Source organism: Python bivittatus, unplaced genomic scaffold (assembly GCF_059951505.1).
Source record: "Python bivittatus isolate LINGU-HERP-01145 unplaced genomic scaffold, Pbiv_v1 ctg000570_np1212, whole genome shotgun sequence".
NCBI lineage: Eukaryota > Metazoa > Chordata > Lepidosauria > Squamata > Pythonidae > Python > Python bivittatus.
The window spans coordinates 10,309,433-10,336,277 of NW_028277097.1; the positions used below are offsets into that span (position 1 = coordinate 10,309,433).

Below are 26,845 nucleotides of genomic sequence, written 5' to 3' on the forward strand. Positions count from 1 at the left end.
GTGTGCCTTCCCTCTCATAGCATGTGGGGCAGGGAGATTTAGGGCTTTAAAGGTGATAACCAGCACTTTGAATTGCACCTGGAAGCTGGCTGGGAACCACAGTAGCTCACAGGGGTAGTGGTGCCATATGGGCATAATGAGAAGCACCCACAGCTACCCGCACTGCTGCAATTCTGGACCAATTGTACATTCCAGATGGTCTTTAAGGGCCGCCCCATGCAGAATGCTGTGTAGCAATCCTACTGGGCTGCAATGAAGGTTCTGAGTGAATATGAACAGGGCCTCCTGATCCAGGAAAGGGTGCAGTTGGCCCACAAGGCAAAGCTGTGCAAAGACCCTCCTGGTCACAACTGCCATCTGTGCCTCAAGCAGGAGCTGTGAGTCCAGGGAGGCCCCAGATCTAAGCAGGGCGAGTCAAAGATGGAAACTGTCCGATTCTGCGACCCCAGGGGTCCCAAACCCACAGCCACCCAGTCTTGGCAGGGTTGAGCTAAAGCCTGTTCATCCCCATCTGGGCAGCCACAGCCTCCAGGCATTGGGAAAGAACCTTGACAGCTTCATCAAGATGGCCAGAGGCAGAGATGTACAATTGACAACCACCTAGGAGTAATGATTTCACTGCCTAGCACCTCTTTGCTCTCTAGTCTTTTTTCTCTGAAACTTTGATCAGGATTCAGATTGGTTTGGCCAGTGTTTCTCAACCTTGGCAACTTTAAGACGTGTGGACTTCCACTCCCAGAATTCCCCAGCCAGCCATGAGAGGCTGGGGAATTCTGGGAGTGGAAGTCCACACATCTTAAAATTGCCATGGCTGAGAAACATTGGGTTTGGCTTTTGACTTCTAGACCAACTCACTGACTGTTCCTCTGTGTCTGTCTTTGGCTGTGAATAACTCTTTGGGATTTAGCTTTGGACTCTATAGTGGCGGTTTTGCTGATCCCCAATCCTGCACAGGAAGGATAATAGAGTCCAGCGCTCAGTTTGCAATCCCATAGTAGTAAAGTTAACTTCCTTTAGGAATGATGTTTCATTCTTCTGATATGAAAAGAAATGTGAATCATGGTTCACCTTCAGATGGACTTTCATTCAACTTTAGTTCCTCTATTGTAAGCCACAATAGATTTATTTTCTTATTGGAAATGAATATATATTGGAATGAATAACAGATTGTTTGATTCACTTAAAGCAGTGTTTCTCAACCTCAGCGTGGACTTCAATTCCCAGAATTCCCCCAGGCACCATTGCATTATTTGAACTCACACTAATTGCATCCTACTGTACCTGTAGTTTAAATACAAGATATAAAGCAATCTCTTTAGGTTGTTCCAGCAACCAGCATTATGATGGCACTGAATGAATGGTATTTATGATGGTCCTCATAGTTCCAACCATCACAGCGTCCCCATGGTCATGTGATCACGATTTCTGACATTCCCTGCTGGCTTCCCACAAGCAAAGTGAACAAGGCGGCAGGGAACGTCGGAATTTGCAGTCCCATGAGATCCTCACTTAACGACCCGCATGGTCCTTGCTTAATGATGGCAACTGGGACTGATGGTCACGTGATGCTGTGCTTTAAAACTGTGCCGCTTAGTGATGGCAATTCTGGTCTCAATTGCTGTCATAAGCTAATGGCTACCTGAATCTTGCTTTTCCTCTGCAAAAGGGATCACATCTGGTTCACAGATGATCTCTCTTCCATGTCATTTACAAGGCCATACCTGCTTCAGCAGAGGAAAAGCCTCATCTCTGTGTTACATGTTTGTAAGCTGTAGAGAGCGCCTGGCAACTAGCTTGTCAGCAGAAATATTGGGCTGAATATTCTAGCAGTCTGACTCAATTCATACATTACTCTAAGCATGGTTTATTTAATTGTGGTTTACTGAATAAACTACACTTGACTAGATTCACACCGTACACTAAGCCATAAAAACTTCATTTATGATTGGTTTTACATAATATACTAAGCCCAAATGAAACAGAGTATAGTTTATAGCAATGTATTAATCCATCCTTGATTGGGATTAGATTTCATGGTAAACCAAGATTTGCTGAACAAGTTATAATTGGCTTCATGCAACACATTATTCCATAAACCACAGTCTAGTAACCACGAGTGCTGGATTAACACAGTACTAAATGACAGGAAGCACATGATATTTACACAGTATGCCAATCCAGTCTCTGTAAAGAGTTCCAGTTCCAGAGTTAGCACTATTTTCCAGCCATTTCTTTCTGTTTTATTGATTTATATAATTTTTATAATATTTTAAACTGCTGTAATCGTACCAACTGTAAGTAGTGTACAACAAAGCAAGAAACATCACGTGCTATGTAAATAACTAATTACAAACATGGTTGCCTTTAATCTTCCCAAATTACAGGCATTACTGACTAGTATGGTCTCCAATGCCTTGTGAAATGCAGGGAGGGTCAGGGGACAAATGTATCTCCAGATGAGAGTTTTCTGAAAAGACCAGCCATTTATCCTGCACCCCATGGACCTCTTGAGGGAGTGAGATCTTCACCAGGCCCTCTTGCAATATTTGGACTGAACAAGAAGTGTCATATTTGGCAAGATGGTTGCTGATATATTTCTTAAGGTTCTCCTTACCAGATAGTTATTAGCAGTTGTCCAATGTGGGTGGGCAGGAAGGGACCCTGGTCAAGCAGGCTTCTAGAGTGGTCTTTGCCTGCATTCTTCCTTCCAAGAAAAAAAAAAAACATGGTCAGGATGGGGATCAGCTTAATCTTCCCCAAACAGGTCCCCTTACCTTCTGACATGGCCAGAATAAGAAATTAGAAGCTTTCATTTCTATTTTGGTTAACTATAGTTTATGTTATAGCTGTGCCCTAAACTGTGATTCAATCTTGACTAAGGGTTATTGCAGTAAGTCAGTCTCATAAACCATAATTAAGATTAGCTACAGTTAATGCAGAGCTCCTAGCAAAAGCTCCATAGATAAGGCACAGTTTATGTAAATTCTTGATGTGACATTGGGCATCTCTTCACTTTCATCAGAAATTCTTATTCATTCATTCATTCATTCATTCATTCATTCATTCATTCATTCATTCATTCATAGGTAACCCATTTTACAGGTTAAAAAATGTTCAGACCTGACTTACACAATACCCACAAAAACATTGCAAAAAAGGTTAATGAAGGCTGCCTACGTAAATAAACTTTACACACTGTGAATTTTATGTTGGCAAGGATTTCTTCAAATAAATTCCCATTGCTTCTGTACAGTTTTTTTTAGATCTTATTGAATTGCAAATAGGCTCTGTTTTTGCTTGTGGAAACAAGCAAACAACCTTCCTTTTTGATTTATTAATGATGGAGCTGGGATGTGTATGAAAGCAAAGAATTTAAGCATCCTGTCTGATCCAAGTTACAACCCAAGCTTTTCGATACAGTCCTGATCCGCCTCTCGAAAGCTGTGTCACATACTTGCAGTTCAAGGTATAGATCGCTCCCAGTGTAAATGCATCTCTTTAATGGCCAAAGCTTTCCTGACGCAGGCAGATAACTCCTAGAAGCAACATGAAATTAAAAAAATTCTATTCTCATTTGGGGCCTGTTGTATAAGATAGATAACCCATTTTTCACACATAATGAGACAGAAAATTACATTCCTGCCCTAGCCTAATTGTCTTTGTAGCATATGCATAGAGACATTTATGCCCCTTTTAAATGCAAATTTCATCTAGATCTCTTTCAGTGATGCAAACAGAAGGCAAGTTCAGAAACAAGTGGGGGGATCCGTCCAAAGTTAAGCACTTTGTGAAATTAGGAATCAGTCCTAGACTGAATTGGGCTATTGATTCAGATAGTTCAATACTGCCTTCATTGAGGTTCAGCAATCACTCAGGATATTATATGAAACTCAGTCTATGGCTTCGTATCCTGGCTTGTTCCATGCTAGTAGCAATTTCAGCCAAAGCAGGAAACTGATTAATTTTCATATTTGCGCAAAGGAGCTATGAATCTCTGCAAAATGCTCATTTATAGTTTATCCAAACCCAGTGTCAAGGCAATGAAATAGAGAAGGTACGCAAGCCTTTGTTAACAGTGGCTGTAGGATACACCAAGTATAATGAAATAACTGAATGCATCTGTGTGTGTGTGTGTTTCTGCTCTCCTCTCATGTATCTGTGTTGCTTGTGTGTATGTGTTGAATGTGAAGCTCAGAATGGGCTGCAGATACTCTGCTTGGTCACATGACCAGGTAGGGAACTTAAGATAGAGTAATTGGCAACATCTGAGCAACTGCCCACCTGGGCCTCCCATAGAGATGCATTTATTTATTTAATCCCATTTTGAGGCCGTCTGACTCTGCAATACATATAAGAAGAAATACAACTGACCGGAGGAGCAGAACACCAAATGTAAACCACCCACAGCCAAAGGGGACTCTATGATCATCCCATCCCCAAGGCCTGGGTAGAACAGCCAGGTCTTCAACAGTTTCTGAAACAATATCAGGGTGGGAGCCACACAGATTTCTGGGGGGATATTCCAGAGGGCAGGTGCTGCTGCAGAGTAGGCATATTTCCTGTGTCCCACAAGATGACATTGCTTAATAGATGGGACCCAGAGCTTACCTACCCTGCTTCACCCTGCCAGACAGGTAGAGACAACTGGAGATGCACAGTATTTCAGATAGCCAGGACCTAAGCCACAAAGAGCTTTAAAGGTGATAACCAGCACTTTGCATGCCAACTGGTAACCAGTGCAGCTCACAAAGCACTGAGGTCACATGCACATAACACAGTGCCCTCATCACTGCCCATGCCATTGCATTCTGGACCAGATGTAGCTTCTGGATGGTCTTCAAGGTAGCCCCATATAGAATGCATTGCAGTAATTCAATTGTGAGATGATCAGAGCATGAGTGACTGTCTAAAGTGTCTCTTGAAGGGTGTAACTGGCACACTAGATGTATTGTGCAAAGGCCCGTTTGACCACAGCAGCCACCTGCTCTTCAAGCAGTTGCTGAGAGTCTGGAAGGGTCCCTAGATCACACACAAATCTCAAACGGAGAAATGCAACATCACTGAGAGTCTACAGTGGAATGTCTCCAGATTCAGGGGACTCTTAATAGACACTGTCAGGATTAAGCCTGAGTCTTCCTCCCCATGCAGATCTGCACAGCCTCCAGACAGCGGATTAGTACTTCAACCACACTGCCTGGCTAGCCTGGGGTCAAGATGTATAGCTGGGTATCATCGGTATATTGATGATACCTGATCCCAAACCAGTGGATGACGTCACCCAGCAGTTTCCTGTAGATATGAAACAGGAATAAGAGCGTCAAATTCTGCAGCAGTGCCCCACAAATGAGGGGCTGCAGGTGCAATCTCTCCTCACTTGTCAGCACTGATTGAAACCAGCCACAGGGAAAGGGGGAGGGAATCTATAAACCTGTGCCTCCCTTCCCCAACTACCAAAGCCAGTTTAAAAGGATACCATGGTTGGTGGTACTGAAAGCTGCTGAGAGATCAAGGAGCAATAGGAAAGACATACCATGCTCATCCCAGCTCCCTCCAGCCGCCCAGCTTGATCCATCCCATTTGTAACACAATGTTTATTTTCCCTGTTTCTCTTACTGTGTCAAATTTGGTCCTGTTCTGTCCAGTTTGGGACAAGTTATCCTGCCAGTGGATGGATAGACTTCTGAGCAACTTTGTAGAATTTCTTTCAAACTTTCCGCTGAGCTGGAAAGGATAAAAAGGGTAGTTTCTTCATCCTCTGTTTTTCTCTGTCCTCATTCCACCAACTGAAGAAGTGGAAGGGGAATGGAAAAACCTGTTTTATTTCACTACCAAAGCCACCATGATTTACACAATAATGTGTTCTATGAACCAGATGTGATCTAGAAACAGGGTGATGTGTGATTAGTTGCAATTATCATTAATGGCAATTATGTTACTTTGTTTGGTTCAGTACAGTGTATGAATATCAGTGGGAGGGGTAAATGGAGCTAGAATGCAGTGTAATAAGCATCAGGGTTTTGATTAATTTGCCTTGAATAGTGGAAAACCTTTGAAACAGGAAAAACGTGCTTTCTAGCACTGGAATGACATCTTTATCCTCTGCAAGTTGATCTGCTCTGTTACTGCAAAGGTACCTCTCTTTCTCCTGTATGGCACCTTTTATTTCCCAAGTCTCAATAAAGCAATATTAGGCCAAGTCCTTGGGGCCTGTGGTCTGCAAAATATTGCTAATAAGGAAGCTGTGACTCAACCATTGGGCCCTTACTGAGAGTCTTACCTTTGCAGAAAAGCCTCTGCCAGGTGTAGGAAAAACAAGCTCTTCCCAGCAATAACCACCCTCTTTGTTCTAAACAAATTATAGTCTCCTTTTGAGCACAGTGGAAATACCAAGAAACTTGACATCTGGAATCAAGGTGTGCTTCTTTTCACCAGAGAACGTTGGGCTTAGAGCCAGATAATTTGTGTGGGTTTCTAAGGGGTAAAGTGGATCACTTCAGAATATCCAGGGTGTAATACAGATTTCCTGCTGTATTTAAGTTTGGAAAGTTTGCACAGATATTTTGTAGTAAGTCTCTTATGTATGTGTGTGTGTGTGGTGGTGGTGGGGGTTATTTGTGTATATATGACTGCATCACTGTGGGGGGTTTTTTCCTTAGCAATTAGGAAAAATCTGGCCTCCATGCCGTTGCTTATATCTTTGTGAGTAAAGAATGTTGTTTAAAATAGAAAAAATTCCCATTCAAGGAGGATGCTATGCTGTATTATCCCTGACTGTGGCTACGGCCCCAGCTAGTATCAATCACTTTTGAATGAAGATGGCAGAGAGACAGAGAAACGAAATACTGATGTTGTGAACTGGGAAACCATCACATCAGATGCTACCTTCATCTGGAATTCCCTAGGTTGCTTTAAGCCAAAGACACACAGCTTTGACCTAAAATGTTAGCTACAGCCTCCAGAGAAAACAAGTTACTGCTGCTTTGCAGTTTTTTTAGGTGACAGCCATTGAACAGGTGTCATCAGATTTATTGGCCTTAATGGTGCCAGCACGTGGCTTTCCTTGGCTGACAACAGGGAAGTTAAAGTTTCTGCATCTTCATGCCTTTTCTCGTTGCACATGCTAGATCTCAAGTAGAAGGAGAAAATAGATGCAGTTAGAAGGATCTCTCTTCTCCCCGACTCCCCCAGTAACACTGCAGGGGCTCTCTTCCATTTCTCCTCCCAGAGAGAAGGCTGTCGGATATGGAAGATGACCATGATGAAGGGAACAGACGGGCTGGGAATCCAGATCACTGGAGGCCGTGGATCAAAGCGTTCCCCTCATGCCATCATAATTGCCCGGGTGGAAGAAGGTGGATCGGCTCACAGGTAGCCTTTTTTGTGTGGTCTTTTAACGCAAGTCTGTCTCTCCCACCTTTCAGTCAGATAGGAATCCAAAGCTCAAGGACAACAAAACCAGATATCATGTGCTACATTATTTGATTGATACCTGCTTGTTGGGGTGGGATTGGTTCTCAAAGAAACCTTCAGTATTAAAATCCAACATACAACAACAACAATCAATAAAGAAACTGAGAGACTGAGTTCTGGTCTGGCCTTAGGGACCAAAGCTAGCTGGGTGACCTTGGGCCTGTCATTTTCTCTCAGCCCAAGGAAGGAGGCAATGGCAAACCACTTCCAAAATCTTGCCAAGAAAAATGCAGGCAATTGCCAGGAGTCCACACTGACCTGAAGGCAACCCCCCTCCAAAAATAAAATAAAATAAAAGGTAACCAGTTATTATTATCATTTTATTGTCATTACATTTTACTGACAAGGAAGTCCCCTCCCCCTTGCTGCCAAAAAAGCTTGACAATCTTGGTTACTATGCACCTGATGTGGCTGGGGCAGTGGGACCTCTTTGCAATGGGACCTTTTGGGTTTATCATGTTGCATTTGTTTCTTTTCACACTCCCATAAGAATTCCCACTAAAAAATTTTTTCCAAGCTTTTCCTCTCAGAAATACTTTTTCCAAGGTGTCCCACTAATCCTGAGTAGCTTATTGGTAGAAATAAGCATGATTGTTGTTGTTATAACCCTCAGATAAATAGATCTCTGCATCTAGAGATTTAGTAGGAATACTAAATTTAAGACTTGAAAAATAAGCAAGTAAAAATAGGCACTTGCTTTGCCCTCAAAACAAAATCTGCTAAGGCAGGGTTCCTCAACCTCAGCCTCTTGAAGATGGGTGGACTTCAACTCCCAGAATTCCCCAGCCAGCTGTGGCTGGCTGGGGAATTCTGGGAGTTGAAGTCCACCCATCTTCAAGTGGCTGAGGTTGAGGAACCCTGTGCTAAGGGATAGCTCCATTTGATGAGGTGTCCTTCTGCCTGTGGTAGATCAATGTAAATAATGCTTCTGCCCCCCACCCCATGCCTGCGATGGGTCCTTGAATCCTCTACATGGATTGTTTTGCCAATTTAGAGGTACAGGAAAACTGAACAGTTTTTAATTGGCTTGATTTGGAAAATTTAAACCTTCAAATATATTAAGAAGACAATAGTTACTGGTACATATTCATTTTTTTAACCTGCCACAAACAGTAATGTATACACATTTGTTTTTAAATCTATATATTCTATATATTCTTGAATATGGGTGCAACCAAGGTATCTGCAGGTAATTGGATCCCTTTATTTCTCAGCAGAATTACTTTGATCAGATGAATGAAAGAAAAAGCTATTTTGGAGATCTCTCTGTCAACTTGAATGAAGGACAGAGGCGTCTTATTTCATAGAAAAATGCCTCTGTTGTAAATGCAGGACTTAGATACAGTGGTACCTCGGGTCATGAACGCTTCTGTTCACGACCAATTCGGGTCACGAACAGCTCCGTTCGCAAAATTTTGCTTCTGTTCGCGAACACCGAATCGGGTGACGAACAGGATCCGCAGCCATTTTCCCTGCCATGACACGTGGTCGTGACTTCCTGTAGCGAGGGGGACTCTCCCTCCAAGCAATAACTGCCTCCCCACCTGCCTTCCTGTCCTCCACGCCAGTCGCCTCGATCAAGGTTAGCGTTCTCTCTCTTCGTACTGTACTTTGTGTTATATTTTTGTGGTTTTAAAAAAAGAAAAAAAATATGGTTCAGAACGGATTAACCGTAATTACATTGAACCTTATGGGAAAATTTGATTCGGGTCGCAACCAAAATCAGTTGGCGACCAAATTCGGAGGGGTCAGAACAGATTAACCGTATTTACATTGAACCTTATGGGAAAATTTGATTCGAGATCCAGAGTCGCGGAACAAATTAAGTTCGTGAACCGAGGTACCACTGTATCTCACTGGTGTTTTTCACCAACTAAGTCTGCCTTCACCAATCTTTTATCCTCCCATTGCGCTGGATTACAACTCCCATTGTTCCAAGCCAGGTTGGGAAAGGCAGCACTAGGCATCTGAAGTCTAGAATCTTCTGCAAATCCATAGCCAAAATACTACTACTACTACTACTACTACTACTACTACTACTACTACTACAATAATAATAATAATAATAATAATAATAATAATAATAATAGCAGCAGTGTTTCCTTCTTCAGCTCCATTTGTCCTGTGGCAAATAGAATCCCACTTCCAGCATTAAGAATCCAAGGCTGTCCCTTCCTGCAGAATGGAAGAATTTGTAAGATTAAAAAAAAGAAAGCCAATCCTTTATAGCACATTTTACTGCATGTAATCTGCTTGGCCTGAGATAAAACTTTCATTACCACTGGAAAAGGAATATGGATCACCAGGGAGTATTGTACGTGTTATCTGTATGAGCACCAGTAGGTCTAATATAAAGTGGATAGTATGTAGAGGAGCTATGAAGATTTTTCCAGATTGATAGGGCCTAACTTAGACTTCAAGGTCATTAACGTGGCTCTTCATCCAACCCCAAGAAGCACTCCTGGCATGCAAGAAAGAAAGAAAGAAAAATGCAGAAATTTCATAAGATTGTATTTTTTAGGAGATGTAGAATGCCCAGGACCAGGAAAAATCTCTTGGCTTTGGCCAACCTAGGTGAGAATTATTGTTTGATCAAAGGTGCATTTCCAGTGTTGAAAATGCAGTCTAAGATGGGTGAGGTGTAATTTGACTTTAGTCTTACACCTTAAGGGCGAATTAATTCTTGGAAGAAAAGTGAGATTTGAGAATTCTTATATTTGAGAACTCTCTTTCTTGGGAAGAAAAAGTGTTTGTTTTAGGGCTTTTTTTTTTTTTTTTAATGAGAAATTAGATCAGATTCTCAGACTAGGAGCCTTAACATGGGATTAGTCCACTGACTCAAAAAAAAAAAAATGCTTAAAGGGACTTGACCAAAAAGGGTCCTATTCCTTTCTGTGAAGGATAGGAAAGAGTGCTAGGACCAGAATGAGTCCGTGCAGAGTTAACTGCTCCAGAACAAATGAGTGAAAATTCAGTGGTGAAGCTGACCTACTTACTGTTGGAGTTGATAAAGCATTCTGAGACTCTCCAGGGAAAGTGTTAAGTAAACATGGAGTTGAATATTCATTATTAACAAAATGCAGATGGAGCTTCTGATGTTCACCTTGAAATTTCCCTTTGAAGAGGATGGATGGAGTCATGTTTTCCAGATCAAGCATGGCCGCTTATTTGCACATTTCTTAATCTTGGGGTGGAGGCAAACGTTTACTAAGACATATTTTAGCTGCAGCTACCCAGCATTGTCTTTGACCCCTGATATCAGCATGAGTTTTCCAGCTTGTTATGTCCTCTTTTAAGGCTGAAGGAGATAAACACATGAGGGGTTTTTTTTGGTGGTATGAAGCGGTTTTGTTCTTTTTGTTTTCTTAGAGACGGCAGGCTGAAGGTGGGCGATGAGCTTCTAATGATCAATGGCCAGTCTTTGGTTGGTCTGTCCCATCAAGATGCTGTTGCTCTACTTCGGTCAGCTGAAGGCCTTGTGTACCTGGTAGTGGCAAGCAGGGTAAGTAATTTTGTGTATATGATTTCATATGTTGAAGAAAACACAGAAGATTAGAAGATCCTTTTTTATAAGACGTGGTCATAACCTTTAGTGTTGAAAATGCAAAGCTGACTAAGAAAGAAAGAAAGAATGGACATCAGCTTTATGGACCTGCCTTATGTTTGATGAGAGGATTTGATCAGTTAGCCTGGGACTTGGAAAAGTTTTTTTTTCCTATGAAGGGCCATTAAACCATGGAGGAAATCAACAGGGGATTGGAGTGGACAGTGGGTGGAATAAGACCACTTTTTAAAATAAGGGTGATAAAGAGTAAAATGGATGCCTTAAACCTTGCAGATGCTTAAAGCATCCATTTTACTTCTTAAAATTTCTGAAACTTCCAAACAATTTCTGGGATCACCATTTTTGCAGTGGTTCAGTCTTCATCCAGGCAGAAGCTCAATTTCCCTGTTCTGTGGGCATGTAATTGACCACAGAATACCATATATAAGATAGTAAGGGCCTTACTGTGACTCTCGGAGAAGATGCTTACTGTCTTGTGATGAGATAGCTCAGGGACTGGGAAACCAGTAGACAGCTATTGTTGACTCCTCCCATCAGCTTGGCTAATTGTCAGGAGTGATGGGAACTGTAGTCCAGTAACAGCTGGAGGGCCAAAGATTCCCCATCCCTGGAGTGGACAGTAAAATAACTTAAATCGCTGGAGTACATTTTCAGAACTTATGCGTACTGTAGGTGGCCGTGTATAAATTTAAAGTCTAGTCCTATAATTTAAAAAGTCATCACATTGCACTCAAGTTCCCTAGAACAAGTCTCAAGGTGTGCAGACTTATAGTGATTTCTGCAACAGTTGGAGTTATTAACTATCCAACAGATTTGGCAACAGTTTGCCTTTTTTTTTTTTAATTGTGTTGTGTCAGTTAAAACTATTTAGAATAGCTGTCAGTAAGTTTGTTCTTAGTTGATGGAGTTGGGCTGGGTTCCAAATTGCCCCAAACTTTTCCATAAATTCTTCCTGCACTTACATTTTCCGTGGAACTGACTTAAACTCTCGGAGGAAGTAGCCCTGCCAATATATGTTTTACATGAACTAAAAGCATACATTTATTTCATTATTGCACTTGTGGGGTATAACAATATGCGTTTTATTGGGTATATGTCAGTTACGCAATAAGAGCACAAACCTATGTAACTAAAAGCAGTGTGGCAACCATTTTTACAAGCAAAACTAAAGGGAATTTTGCCCAAGCATGTTTGGTTCTTGCTCTCCCATCACTTGGAGAGTCAACTGTTCACTCTCAATGGAATTTGTCAACTGGAGTCCATGAAAAAGGCAATCCCATGACTGAATGAATCATATATATGTATGAATGAATGAATCCTATGTATGAATCCTTGATCATACCGGCTCATTTCCAAATGTAAGTCACCCCTAAATGCTACAAGAAACAAGTAATGAATCAGTCTCATGAACACCGTTTTGCTTGATCATGTGGGACAAGGGAATGTGTAACGTATAACCCATTGCATGTGTCATAGTGCCTTTCTCTGTTTAAAGCTATGGCCTTTGTTCTCATGACATGTTTAACTGGGTCAGCATTTGGGTGTGGGTGTTTGTCAGCCATGGAAGCTCACTGTGGGACTTTGAGCCAGTCTCTCAGCCCAGGCTATCTCACAGGTGGTTGTAAGGAAAAATAGGAGGGAGCACTTTTGAGCTCTCTAAGAAAAGGCAGAGAATAATGCTGATAAGTAAATAAATAAAATTGACCTAACCTGCTAACCCTGAGAGGGTTATATTTGTCACAGAATAGCCTCCATAGAATTTAGCATGCTCCCTTGAGCCTACTGTGTCATGGGAACTGTTGGCTATTGGGTTAGCTAACCCTTACCTGAGATTAAGTTAAAGTCTTAGAAAGACTCTGTGAAAATGGGGGCTTTTCAGGGACTCATTCTTTAGGGATGGTTCATAAGGAGAAATGGGGGAAGGTGAGCAAGCCTTTCCCAAATCTGTCTGCAATGGTGCCATGTCTTGTTGTACCACCATGGATTTTTTTTTTTTTGCTCCAGCTTTGGAGGGTGGAGAGGAAAGTGGGGCAGGGAGTGAGAGCTTCTCAGCTATTTTATGAAGGGAGACCTGTAAATATGGCTACCATTACGCAATGTAGCTATTCATCTCTAGGAAGATTTGCTGATTGGAAAAGGGAACAGCTGGACTGTTTGGCTAGTAATGCTGGAGAAAGTGGTTTCTCTCTAGTCAAGATATCCAGTCCTACAGATGCAGTTTTTCAGTTCCCTGATATTGAACTCGCTCTCCAAAAAACTAGGCAAAAAAATAGCTGAAAATACTTTAGAAATAGCAACGTTATTTGGGTTATCTGAGGGAGTGCCTCTCCCCAATTACATCAGCCCATCCCATTAGATCCGGCAGAGAAGCCATGCTGCAGGTACCATCTGTGAGGGACTTACCTTTGGTGGGACCCAGGAGGTGGGACTTCTCTGCTGTGGTGTCTGCCTTATGAAACATTTCCCCCCCCAAAGTTAGGTTAGCTTCATCCTTCTTTATGTTCTGGAAGTCCCTCAAGATCTGGTTATGTCACCAGGCTTGGGGGCCCCCAGGGAACTGGTAACATTTTAAGATGGCTCCTCTATTGTGGTTGATATAGTCACTGTCTCCATGCCTTGTGGTTTGTATATTTTAATTTTTAATATTATTTTAATTTTTAATAATGATTGTTTTATACTTTTATAATGATTATTTTATATATTTGCTGTTTTATTTGATTATTGTACGCCACCCAGAGTCACTTCTTGTGAGATGGACAGCCATATAAATTTGATAGATACAGACAGACAGAGTAGAGTAGAGTAGAGTAGAGTAGAGTAGAGTAGAATAGAGTAGACTGGAAACCTGATACATGACAAATGAAAGGTAATTATTTTGGTAGGAAAACATTGTTAAAACATGTTGGGATCATGGAAATAGATTGCATACAGGTATGGAGGGACTACAGGTAGTCCTTGCTTAGCGAACCCAATTGAGACCAGCATCTCGGTTGTTAAACGAAGTGGTTGCTAAGTGAAACCATGACTGTGTTTATGATCTTGCTTCAGCTTTCCTTCACTGTATAGACCTGCAAAGGTCATAAATGCGAGGACTGGTCGCAAAGTTACTTTTTCAGCACCATCGTAACTGCAAATGGTCACTAAACAAGGCAGTTGCTAAACAAGAACTTCCTGTATGTAGTTTGAATAAGCTGATTCGTTCTCCAACACATCCAATGATCAATTGATCCACAGAAGCATCGGACATGGAAATGAACTTTTTAAAATAATATACCCTGGCTTCTGGCATTACCAGCCAAGAGAAATCTTGGCAACTGCTCATCATCTATAATGTGATACTAATACAGGCTTACTTTATAGGGTTGTTGTGCCAATTATTAAATGGATGTATTCATATATGTAACAGCAAGTATTGTTCTTTCTTTCTTGCAGGAAGGAGCAGAAGAAGATGTTCTTCATTATCCATCTACAAGTTTGCCAGACTTAATTAGTACTTGTTCTGCTCAGGATACGGTCCCCTGGATTGACAATAAGGAGAATGAAGCGCCGGAAGAGGAGGATGTCAAAGGAAAAGCCCTGGAGTCAGGAGTCCTGGACCCTGTAAGTATGACCTTGCACAGGAAGCCATACTGGGCTACTTCCTGCCCAGCTCAGCTTTGCATAGCTAAAAAATCTGACTTGGGCTGGTCTCAAAAAGCAAAAAGTTGAAAACAGTTAGTACTTGGCTGTTTGTACCACCCAGGGTTCTAGGCTAAACTGGGAAGTTGAAAAACACTCTGGAAGAAGACAGTGACAAATCATTTTTGTAGTGTTGCCAACAAAGCTACATAGATGCGTTCTTGACATCAGAAGGAGGAGGATGCTTTTCTTTTCAAGTCAGTTCCTCTCTTTTTAAAAGAACAGGCAAATTTTATTTATGTACATATACGTGTTCTTGAATATATGCATTTTGTCTGCATTTATGGAGCCTTCTATCACAAAATAGAGATAAATTTGCATATTAATTCAGGAAATGTGAATGAAGTCAGTTTGCTTAAAAATGCAACTCAAATGACATTTGCCACTTCCCTGGGATACTGTTTTGAACAAATATTGATTAACAAGTTGGTCATCTCCTTTAGCAGTTGTAGCTGCTTTAGAGGTGTGTCAGAGAATCATGTTTCTTCAGTAAGACTATCATTGCAACTTACTAAAAAACCAATTCAGACATAGTGCTCTTTGTTAAATAAACCATAATGGCTTATTGGATCAAGATTGAGAGTGGTGCCCATGTGCTCTCATTTGTGCACCATAATGAAAAATGGCCAGCATCAACCACAGTTTTCTCTTACAAAAGAAACTGATTTAATTTGACCAGGAAGAGGGAGGGAGCAGATAAACACAATTCCATCTCAGTCCACTTAGATGAACTTTTATTGATTTGCAGCGATTGGACTTAAATGTATCACTCTGTTACTTTCATATTTCATATTATTTTAGCCACACTCCCAACAGACTCCTTGTGGTCTCTATGGAAGATGATATTGTACTTTATATAAATAAGTCATTTCCTTTCTCAGCTTCTTTGTACCTCATTCTTTGTGCAATATATTGATTCTGGATCTGATGGTGATGGCTATTTTAATGATTTATTTATCAATCACCATTTGGGGCTTTCCAGTTTGAGATAAATATTGTAGAAATCCCTGCTCCAAAAAATTAAAATGGACCTAGGAAGGTATGGAAGTCCCCACTTGATCAGATTGGAAGCCTGTCTGGTCCAACGTCCTCTTTCAACTCTTTCAAGTTACTACTGCAATTGGGACCAGGATTGCCGTTACTAAGTGATGTGACTGTAAAATGTGATGCCACATAGACCAAATAGCTTAGTGATGGCAATCCAGGCAGTCCCGGTTGTTGTCGTAACCCAAGATGCGTGGGTTGTTAAGTGGGAAGCAGAGGGAGTTTCAGGTAAGGAGCACGGGGGTGCCACAGGGGGGTGGGGAGACACTGGAAGGCCTGGCGCAGGCCGTGTGTGAGTCGGGAAGGGGTGCTTAGTGCGGTGCAAGCTCAGAAAGGCCAGGGAATGAGGGCACAGGGTCCATGTGATTCCAGGGTGGCCATGGAAAGAGGGCACAGGGTGTGTACATTCGATCAGAGGGAGGCTGTGGAAAGAGCATGCGGGGTGCTTGCTTGCATGTGTGTGATCACAGGGAGAATGTAGAAAGAGGACGTGGGTTGCGTGTGTGTGTGTGCAAGTGCAGGGGGGCTGGGGATAGAGGGCACAGTTGTGTGCAAGCGAAGGGGGGAAGGAGGACACTGTGTGTGCAGGTAGAGAAAGGCATTTGAGTGGGAGACTTACCCCAGCAACTTGTGACTTTCCTTGCTGGCTTCCCATTAACTTTGCTTGGGGGAAGCCGGCAGGAAATGTTGTAAATAACGATCATGTGATTGTGGGGTGCTTAGCAACCGGTCATAAGTGTGAATGGGTTGCCAAGCCCCCAGATCACGATCATGGGTGCTTGGATCAGGGGTGCTTGGATGGCCACAACTTTGAGGACCAGTTGTAAGTCTCCTTTTTCAGCACCATCATAACTTCAAACGGTTGCTGAATGAATGGTCATAACTCAAGGACTACCTGTAATATTTAATTGCCTATGGGTATTCCAAGTTCCAAGCAAGGGAGTATGGGCAGAATCACATAAGGGAGCAGGACATCTTTGGGCAACTGAAGAGGTTAGAACTGGAGGACAAAAAATATCTAACAAGAGAGGAATAAATTAGGACAAGGAATCTAGCTTTATTTATATTAACCATATTGGCCATCTATTTGTAGGGTTGAGCATGCTTGGAAAATGATCAGAAGAGGTGCTTGGTACTTGTGCAATCATGTTTCTGCTACCCATTAAACAGACGCATCTTTTTTCAGGCTTCTTTAAGAGTCACATTAAAAACACAGATCAACACCTTAAAGGAGCTGCATCATTTTTCACACTTGTACAGAAACCTGAAAAAAAAGGTAGCTGCTTTAATGAGCAGTTGAGAGTTGCTGGGCTTGCACAAGTTTCAAAGCTTTTCCTCCTAATCATTTTTTCAGTGTACAGAGTGCTGGCTCTGGTGCAGAATATAGAAGGTTTTAAAGGTTAGCATGTGTTAGATTTCAGAGAGGTCAGGTGACTAGTATAAGAATTTAAGGATAGGAGACATGGTTTGAACAATAAGGTAAGTGAATTAATTTACTATGCAGCATCCACCTATCTCCCCGCATCTCTGACCTTTTGGCTACCTGCCTACCCACTGCCTGGCCCTGCCCACCACACCACATGCCACTACTGTACCAGCTGGGTCCTTCTTTCACAAAAGAAGGCCCTAGCCACTGCACGAAAGGAAGCCCTGGCCAGTGTGCAAAAGGAGCCCCTGGCTGGTACACAACAGGAGGCCCCAGCTGCACCAGCATGAAAGAAGGGAGCATGAAAGAAGGCCCTGGCCAGTACAGTAGTGGCGCATGGTGTGGCAGGTGTGGTGGCAATGGGCAGGGCCAGACAGTTGGGACAGCTGATAGCAGCAGGTAGGAGGGTGGCCAACAGGTGATCATAAATGTGGGCAGGCCTGAATTTTTTTCATGTGATCACAGGGGCACTGCAATGGCCAGAACTTTGAGGACCGGTCATAAGTCCCTTTGTTCAGTGCCATCGTAACTTCAAATGGTTGCAGAATGAATGGATGTTAAACTAGGACTACCTGTATAGCAATAACAGCAAAATGTTCTGTTTGCATTTATGTTATGTTTCCTCCACTGTTATTCTTTCTCACATGAAAATTTCTGTTGCATATCATTCTTTTCTTAGCTCTGCTTGTCTAATAAGTTTTTGTCAGAGACATGAAAGATCTCTCTGTGATGGTATGAAGGGTAAATGACAGAAGCCTTCATGTTGAAAAGCAGTTTACTCCAGAATGTCTTATGCTAGTGATAAACAGCAGGAGATATTGTTGTGTACCTGTTTGGTTGATTTATTCTCCAAGAGCTCCTTCACTTTTCCTACATAAACAACTCTGTGGAGCAGGTTGAACTGAGGAGTGACGACTGACCCAAAATCACTAGTGAACCTCCATGGCAAGGGTCATGTTGGACCTGAGACTTCCAAGAACTTCTTATGAGCTTCCTAGATATATTTGTTTAGTTACTGTTGGAGATACAGTGCTGAATTAGCTGGATCTTTTATCTAATGCCCTAAGTTTCCTATCACTTGATGATGCTATTTAAAATATTTTTCTTCACATTAATTCCAATGTGTAATGACTTATGTTTCAGTCAGACAATGGAATTATGATGCTAAATTATGATTTAGGAATTCAACAAGTGAAGCAAGGGGACATTTGTGATCACTGCTGTTTATATGGAATCTGAAGATATGAAAAATGTCTTATACTACATAGGCAGTGTAAGATCTGATTTAAAGTGGCTGAATGAACTGTGTGAGAAAGAGTGCCTGTCAATTTAAAGGTGGGACAGGCATGCTAGAAAGGGGGCAAGAAAGTCAAGGTTGTCACACCCAGAAATTCAACACTGGGGCAAGAAGAAATTATGGATGTTGGAGAACTAAGAATTGGGCTAAACTCGGGCATCCCCTAGGCCAGCAACTACTTTCTGTGTTTTAGTAGAACCCAATACATGGCAATATCCAGTCCAAGTTTTCCCCAATTTTTGTTTCAGGAGCCTGATTTAAATAACTAAGACACATTGCCAATTTACTGCAGATTATCATAATGTTATCTCCACCATTAGGCAACAAATTTTGGATGCCTTTAAAAATCAGTAAATCTTACTTATTAATGTGTATTTTGAAGCATCAGTTGTTTGTGGGATTTTCTAATTTGGTTCTCCCAGGCTAGCTTGACCCTGTGACTTGAGGTTCTCCTATCCTCCAAATGTTTTGGATTTCAGTTACTGAAACTCTTAACCAACATGGCATTTGACCATCTAGTATAACTTTGCAAACCATGGGGGCATATTTTCAAAACGAATCATATGAATAATCAGTCCTGGAGCTCTAATCTACTGATGGAAAGCTCTGATCACAAAACGATCATATGAAAACCACATTTTCCTCCCATGTGAGAGCTGCAAAAAGTACAGTAAGATGTGAAAATTCTGAGATATACATCTGTAATCTAACACTGTCTTAAAATAGCAAGCATTCATTTATACAAAAGGGAAAGAGTTTTGCTGGGTAGTTTACATTCTACAGGAATCAGTTGTATTATATGTTAACCTTCCCCAAACCCCTTTCACTGAACAGACTGGATTTTTAAAATTATTTCTAATTCTCTGTGTTTGTCTCTCTCTTTGTATATTCAGCACTGTAAAAAATCCAGTATGGAATTAATTATGTGGGGTGATGCTTAGTACAAGCTTTTAGTAAGTAAGATTTCTGTACTTTGAATGAAGCTGCCCAACGGGGATTTTCTTGTGTAATTTACGGAGGTTAGGGTCTTCATGAAATGCAACCAATTATATAGTGATCTCTCATAGTTTGCCATTTTGGAGGGGGAATGTTATGATGGGCTCAGCCAGGCTTTTCATCTGAGAATCTCAATAAATACAAGAAGTTGTCATTTTCATTGTATGGGTCTAAATACTGCTTTGATTATGAATGCAAAGAAAATTCTTATTGCAATTGATTGGACTTACTGAGAACACCTAACAAATTCTCCTTCTGATGTCACATGAGTATACAAAATAATGTAAACTTTTATTAGAAAACAAGAGGAGGAGCACTTTGAAAGAAGCTTGCCCACAGTTGATTTTAAGAGCCAGCTCTGTTCCCTCTGCTATTTTTAGGAAATTAACCTTCCCTTTACAGTCTTTCCTATTCCAGTGGAAATTTGAGAGGCCCTGTGTGGGATCTATATACAGCAGAGATGGCCTCCATGCCTTGGTTCAGCTGGATGTTAAGCTCCCTCTTATATGGGTCCCAATTTATCATATCAATTCTAGTATGATGAAGAGTGATTAATACATGTTTCAAAATTAATTCATTCATTAAACAGCAGGCCCCAACCATGTATTCGTAGCTGGATAAAAGACCACAAACAGTTCTGTAAATGTAGCCTCCCACCTTCATCTTCTTTACTATATAAATAGGGCAATGCACGGTAAGGATTGATTCTACTTTTGTATGTCAATCAATAAAGCGTGAATCAGCCTTTCTGCATATACTGTAGATGTAGTCAGGATTTTTAATGCATGACCTGACCTAGCCTAGTGAGTTGGGTGTGCTGGATCTCTGGTACTCTCTTACAGGTGCAGAATGGGATAAGTTGATGCATTTGCAATTGTACAAATCTGTAGAACTTTGGAATTGGCCCAGGTAGAAATAATGTGAACCCAGACTTCTGCTAGTCAAAAGAGCAACTTACAGTTCAAAGCCCTGGTCAATAATTCACTTTGAATGTTCATAGTCCTATACTGTACACCAGAGGTTCCCCATCTGAGGAGTCAATTGGCACATTTGACATTTAGAGAGCAGGTTGTGGTTATTCAGTGGGAATGATATTGTGTTTGTTCATAAAATAGTTGTCAGAATAAATACAGCCCGTCACTAAATAACAATTTACCAGAAGGCAAACTGGTAAGTTTCACTCCCTGGAACTCTTGTCCTTAGGTGCAGGGTTTATCTATTTTTCTAGGCTTATTTATTTATTTGTTGCCTTTTATGACATTTCAATCATAGAGTGATTCTTGGTGGCTTACAGCTTAGTGTTAAAAACATCAGATCAATAACACCTAAAAACCAACGGGACCAGAAGACTTAATGGTGTGCGCTGGGGAGGAGAAAATTCAAACATACCACCCACCAGCAACTACCCCTCCATCCCACTCCGGGTTTTTATAGCTTTGTGGAAGCTCCACACTGGGAAGGTACATCTCCTAAGTCCTAAAGTGACAATGACTTTACAGCAGAAACAACAGGAGAAAGGCAGTCCTGTAGGACCAAGCCATGAAGAGCTTTATAGATTACAATCAAAACCTTGAACTGACCGTGGAAACCTGGTACCAATGCAGCTCAGGAGCAAAAGTCTCATTACAGTAGTCCAAATAGAATGTGTAGGAGACATCTAGGACATTAATGATTGTGAGGTGAGAAGGGTCTTCTGATCCAGGAGAAGATATGCCCAAAATTGGTCTGTACAAAGGTCCTCCTGGCCATGGCTGCCACTCCTCATTGACCAGGAGCCAAGAGTCCAGGAGGACCCCCAAATTATGTACTAGTTCTGCTTGGGGTGGTGCCACCCATTGAGGGCTAAAGATGGCAAATTACTGTGGCTGGCAAACATGTATCCTTCAAGTCAGTCTTGACTCCTGGTGACTGATGGCAATGTTCGATATTAATCTAAAAGAACATGCAGTTTTCCTGCAGAATTTTCAGAAATAGTTTGCCATTTATTTCTTCCTAGGGCTGAGGGATAATGACTGGACCAAGGACACCCAACTGGCTTCAAGACAAGACTAGAACTGACAGTGTTCCAGTTTCTAGCCCAGTGCCCAGTACACTACACCAGACTGGCTCTCATAAACAATATAATAATCCAACAATCCATAGAAAAAGTAAGGTGTAAAGATGGAGCATACAACAATTAATGACCCAGATTAAAACATCTCTGGCAGGAAAAAATTGTCCTTGTTTAGAAAGGAAAATATGAGAGCCTTTTATTCCTAAGTCTGTTAAAAGAAAAAAAAATCAGGAAGTGAGATAAATATTCAATCATCAGAAGTCCCTTGTAATTTGAATAGCTGGAAGTGCTAAATAAATACACCAACATCTTTGAAAGCCTTTCTTAAAAGTTATTAGAGGTTATTTGACTCCTTTATTTCTCCACTGCATCATATAAAATATAGCAGTGTTTCTCAACCTTGGCAAGCTTAAGATGTCTGAACTTCAACTCCCAGAATTCCCCAGCCAGCCATGCTGGCTGGGGAATTCTGGAAGTTGAAGTCCACACATCCTAAACTTGTCAAGGTTGAGAAATACTGCAGTATAGCCACGAAAATTGGAGTATGCAAGAAAGTTGGCTTTCAGGAGACCTATTCTGCTTACTGATATAATCAGAACTGGGGGAAAGTGGCTTCCAGTCAAGGGATGAGCAGTGTTTTGTACCCGAGGGACTACCCAACAGGATCTCTTGTAATGACATCTCCAAAAGAGGCAGGGATGGAAATGTTTGTTTGTTTTTTTCCTGTTGGATTTAACAAGGCTTCCAGAGTCTGTTCTCTAAATATGCCACATTTATCTTTTGTATTCTCTGTGCCCCAACTCTTCAGTAGCAGATTTCTTGCCAGGTTAAATAAGCAATACTGCAACTGAGATGCTTAAATGCCCCTTCAGAATGTCTTGCTTCAAATTGCCCTAACCATGATAGTTATTTAGCAGTGCAGCTTTCCCGTCCAACCCTCTCCAGCAACTGATCTTGCAACGTTTACAGAAGTTACTACCTAGCCATCAGATAGCTGGATGCAGAACCCTATTTGCGAAACTGGGCGGTAGGGAGCAGATGGGATTGCCGCTTGTGAAACAACCTCCCTGCTATGCAGCCTTTTCCCTGGTTGAGTTTCTTGACTCCTTGGCCAGGTTGGCAGTGGAATTCCCTAGGCTTATGGTCCTAGATCATGGTTGGCCAAACTGCCCTTATTTGGTCTGAAGTCTGAGGTGGCTTTGGGAGATCAAGCCAACCTGATCTAGGCTATTGATGTCCTGACTCACACACTGGATCTGTTTTTTTTATGCTGGAGCAGTGGCGACATGATCTGGAGCTGGAAGACATTGTCATCTGTCCCTTGTCATTGCCTGTTAGCCTTGGAGTCCTCTGCAGCTGCTCCCACCTCAGGAAGGAAAGACCTATTTAATTGGTCTGCTTCAGGTGACTGATGGACTGGTGGGTTTCCAGAGGGAGCTTGGGGAAGTCCTGAATCTTTGGTGCACGGTTCAGCTATGTTGCTGCTTGGAAAGAACTGGCGATGCTTTACTTTTTCTTCCCTGCCGAAATGGGTGGCTTATACATTTGGTTAATGCATTTATAAATAAATTATAACTAACAATTGTCCTTCTTTCCATAGTTTCTGTAACTCCTTTTTAAGCCATCCAAGTTTGTGGTTATCCCCACATCATTTTAGAGTAAATTCCAGAGTTTAACTATGCTTTGGATTAAGATGCAGCTCTCCAGTCTGAATCTGTGAACGTTCAGCTTCTTCGGGTGACCTCAGAGTATAATATCATGGGAAAATTATAACATGCTTTTCCCTATCCGTTTCCTATGCATCAGATATAATATGATACAAATCTGTCATATCCTTACAGTAACCATACATCCTTTACATAAAGGACAGTCCTTTGTTTCAGAAAGCTGGCCTTTAGATTTATTTAATTTAATTGTTTATTGGTTTTGCTCTTGAATTTTCTTTTGTAAAGCAAAGTTATAAACATAAACAATCTTTTTTATCTTTATGAACCTCTTCCAGATTTGCCCCTTTTCAGGTTTGTCCTTTGTTTTTTCTAAGAAAATATGGTCAATGTACATATTCTATATCAATTTCATTGCACAAGGATAAATGGGTAAACTCTTCAGCTCACGGTCTCATTCCTCCCCTTACATAGCAGAACTACTGGAGAGATGTGGAATAAAGTCACCACAGCAAATGCCTTTCAAATCTCACAGAGACAGTGTGTGTGTGTTTCTGTGTTTGTGTGAGGAGTTGAGATCAGACAAAAGAGAAGTATTCTAGCATCCATATCAAGCTACTGTAGGTACCAGGCTAAACCTTTTGGACTTCCCTTTGTGAGCAGAAAACGTGTTTGGAAACTCTTGCCTACAGAGTAAAATCAGCCAAGTTTCCTGATTTTTTTTTTAAATCATGTTTTTAATTAGCAATATGCATTCAGAACTGAATAAGCATCATTTCCTGGAAAGTCAGTTAGCTGCAATGGCACGGTTAGTGTCTTGGCAGAAGGGCAATTTGTTAAAAAGACTATGGTCACTTATGGCTAGGCGAAAAAAACATGTATTTTCAGTGGACTGTGGCAGCCAAAAATTACAAACTGGGGCCCATGAGAAACTTGTAGAAGCTTAATGGGTAGAATTTCTGTTTATTTTCAGAACAGAATGGTATCTCGGATTTTGGGGAAAGTAAAAAAGCTGCAGCGTATACAATATACTATACATTCTTGGCATAAGTGGGGGAAATTGAGAAAACCTTCTCCCTGAGCCTTTGTTGTTGTTTTTCACTAGCAAAACTATGTGTTCAGTTCTTGGTGTACATTTTTTTTCTTTATAGAGCTCTGAAATGAGCAAATAATCGGTGTACCAGTTAAAAGATCATAATATGCCTGTAATCTGATGCCTAATGTGTCTTTTGTTAATACCACTACTATTAATATGTATGTTTAGGTTACACTTCAGACTGTCCAAAATATAATTTTGTCAGTAAATCTCATCATACTTCATATGATGACCTTGCATTGTTTCCCCCTATAAGATAAGGTTCTGAATATATTTCAAGAGATCTGTGGGTTGATTTCCCAGGGTCTTTTTTAAAAGAAAAAAATAGAAGCAAAGAAAGTTTGGCTTGAGAGACAGATGCTGAATAAGGGAGCCTTTGCATCCAGAGCTACTATTTGGCTGGGTTCCCACAACACACTTAACTGGGTCAGTTAAGGATTAGAGTGGCATGGGAATGCCAGAAAGGGTTAACTGACCCAGTCCACTAGCTCCTATTTAACCCAAAACATTTAACCCCAAACAGACCCAGTCATGTAGAAAGTTACACTTGCTCTCTCCCCAATGAATTGTGTGATGAAGCACTTCAGCTGCAACCCATTTAATTTTTTCATAGTTAGTCCTTCAAGAAAAAAAACTGGAGAGAACATCTTAGCTGAACAGGATCCTGAGAACTTGGCAGTACTGATTGGCTGACCCGACTAGGCTATTTCTACTGGTGCCTGTCTGGCCAATAACAGGAAACCAATGATGTCAGGAAGGGTTGCCAGTACGCCCCGGGTATATGATCAGTTGCACGAGCTCCTAGGTAGTTCCTGGAAAAAGGAATGTGGGGTGGGATTTATAGTCCCCAGATGTGATTTGAGGCAGGTAGAACAATTTGTGTTGCCAAACCCATTGCACTAACCATCATTGAGGAGATCTGACTAGGTTAAGTATGTTCTTGTCTGACAGTGGGGAAAAATAGGCACTTATTTTAACACCCCCCCCCCCAATATTTCTAATATTATTCTGGTCCCTCTAGTTCAGTTAGAGAGTAATGAACAAATCATTTATGATTCTGCCTAATTTCTCATTTCTCCAAGGCAAGCCAGGGTCTGCATCATTTTGGTCTTCTGCAATCCTGAAAAAATGAATATGAATTTCTGTTAAAACTTGCTTTTATGTATGCATTTTTTCCACCAATTTCCCCTGATATATTTTTGTAAATTGTTTCCACCATTTAGGCATAAGTTCTTTCCATATGTGCTTTTTTAAACAGGCAAATGGCATTCCCAAAATCAGAAAAATATTGATTTCTAGGGACAACTGTGTTTCAGTTTTATACATTGATTCAAGACGTGTACATTAAATAAAATGGCAATTAAAGATGAGCTGAATGAATTTTTCCACATCTGTACTGCCAACACTATGTTGTTTACAAAGTAGATCAATGGTCTTTTCTGGCAAGGGCAACTTTCCTTCAAGAGTAGCTTTCTAAGCTTTTCTCCCATATCTGGGCTGCAAAAAACTAGGCAACTATTAAAGTAGTAATAGGTAGTAAAGATTTAACCATCTAGTGGTTGTCTGAATTTTGCAGCCATAATAAGGTAGCCGTACTATTGCAGAAGGCAAGTGTTCAGTGGGGGCCAGAGTCCAAGGTGGATGGAGCCACTCACACCCCCTATTTTATGCTCTCTTTTTATTTCTGAGAGCTTCCTTTCTTTTTCTCTTCCTTCTCCCCCAGAAATTGCTTAGGAAGGGACGGATCTCTCTTGCCAGTAGTCTGTGTTAATCATTTGCTGAGGACTTTTAAAATTAGGAAGCTGTAGGGCTTCAGGCTGCCAAGCTGTGGTCACTATAGCTACTCATCAGGTTTTCTTTTTTTCCTTAGTCTAGTTTGGTGTAGTGGTTAAGGCACCAGGCTAGAAGCCAGGAGACCGTGAGTTCTAGTCCCGCCTTAGGCACAAAGCCAGCTGGGTGACCTTGGGCCAGTCCCTCTCTCTCAGCATTGGGAAAGAAGCAAGGACAAACCACTTCCAAAAATCTTGCCAAGAAAACTGCAAGTTACCAGGAACCAACAGTGACTCAAAGGCGTGCGTGCATACACACACACACACACACGCACACACAAAAGCTGGAAATGCCAGGAATGAAAAGTCTAATTGCTTGTATGTGAGGGATGTATTTTGCTGCTGACCTGCAACTCTTCATACAACACAGGCATTTCTCCCTTGCTGCTACCATGTTATCAGCATCTTCCTGGGAATGGGAGTGATTTCAATCAGAAAATTGGCATATATTTGAGAAAAAAACAAAAAGGACCTATCTTCTCCAGTTCCAGTGTCCTATGCCAAGATTTGGTTCTTTACACTGGGAAAAAATGCTTTCTAATGTATAGAGCATAGTTTATTTTCTGCCATAGGCTCTCAATTTTTATCTTTCCATCCATTCTATGCTGTAGATCCTCCTAATACCAAACTTAATGTTCTACAAGTAATTTATTGTAAAGGAAAATGCAGACTTCATTTCTTTCTTCCCTCTGAAAAATTGAGAGAAATTATACCTTTTTACTTTATA

The 26,845-nt window shown here is 41.3% G+C and overlaps 1 protein-coding gene across 3 annotated transcripts in view; it reads left to right on the plus strand.

The window, feature by feature from the left end:
* The window catches only part of PDZD2 (PDZ domain containing 2), a 184,586-nt gene that overhangs the window by 102,717 nt on the left and 55,024 nt on the right, over positions 1-26,845 (plus strand). For all 3 annotated transcript variants that reach the window (XM_088152773.1, XM_088152775.1, XM_088152776.1), the window contains exons 3-5: positions 7,226-7,368; positions 10,840-10,972; positions 14,468-14,635. In XM_088152773.1, coding sequence (XP_088008899.1) covers positions 7,226-7,368; positions 10,840-10,972; positions 14,468-14,635 — 444 coding nt within the window. The remainder of the gene's footprint in view (positions 1-7,225; positions 7,369-10,839; positions 10,973-14,467; positions 14,636-26,845) is intronic.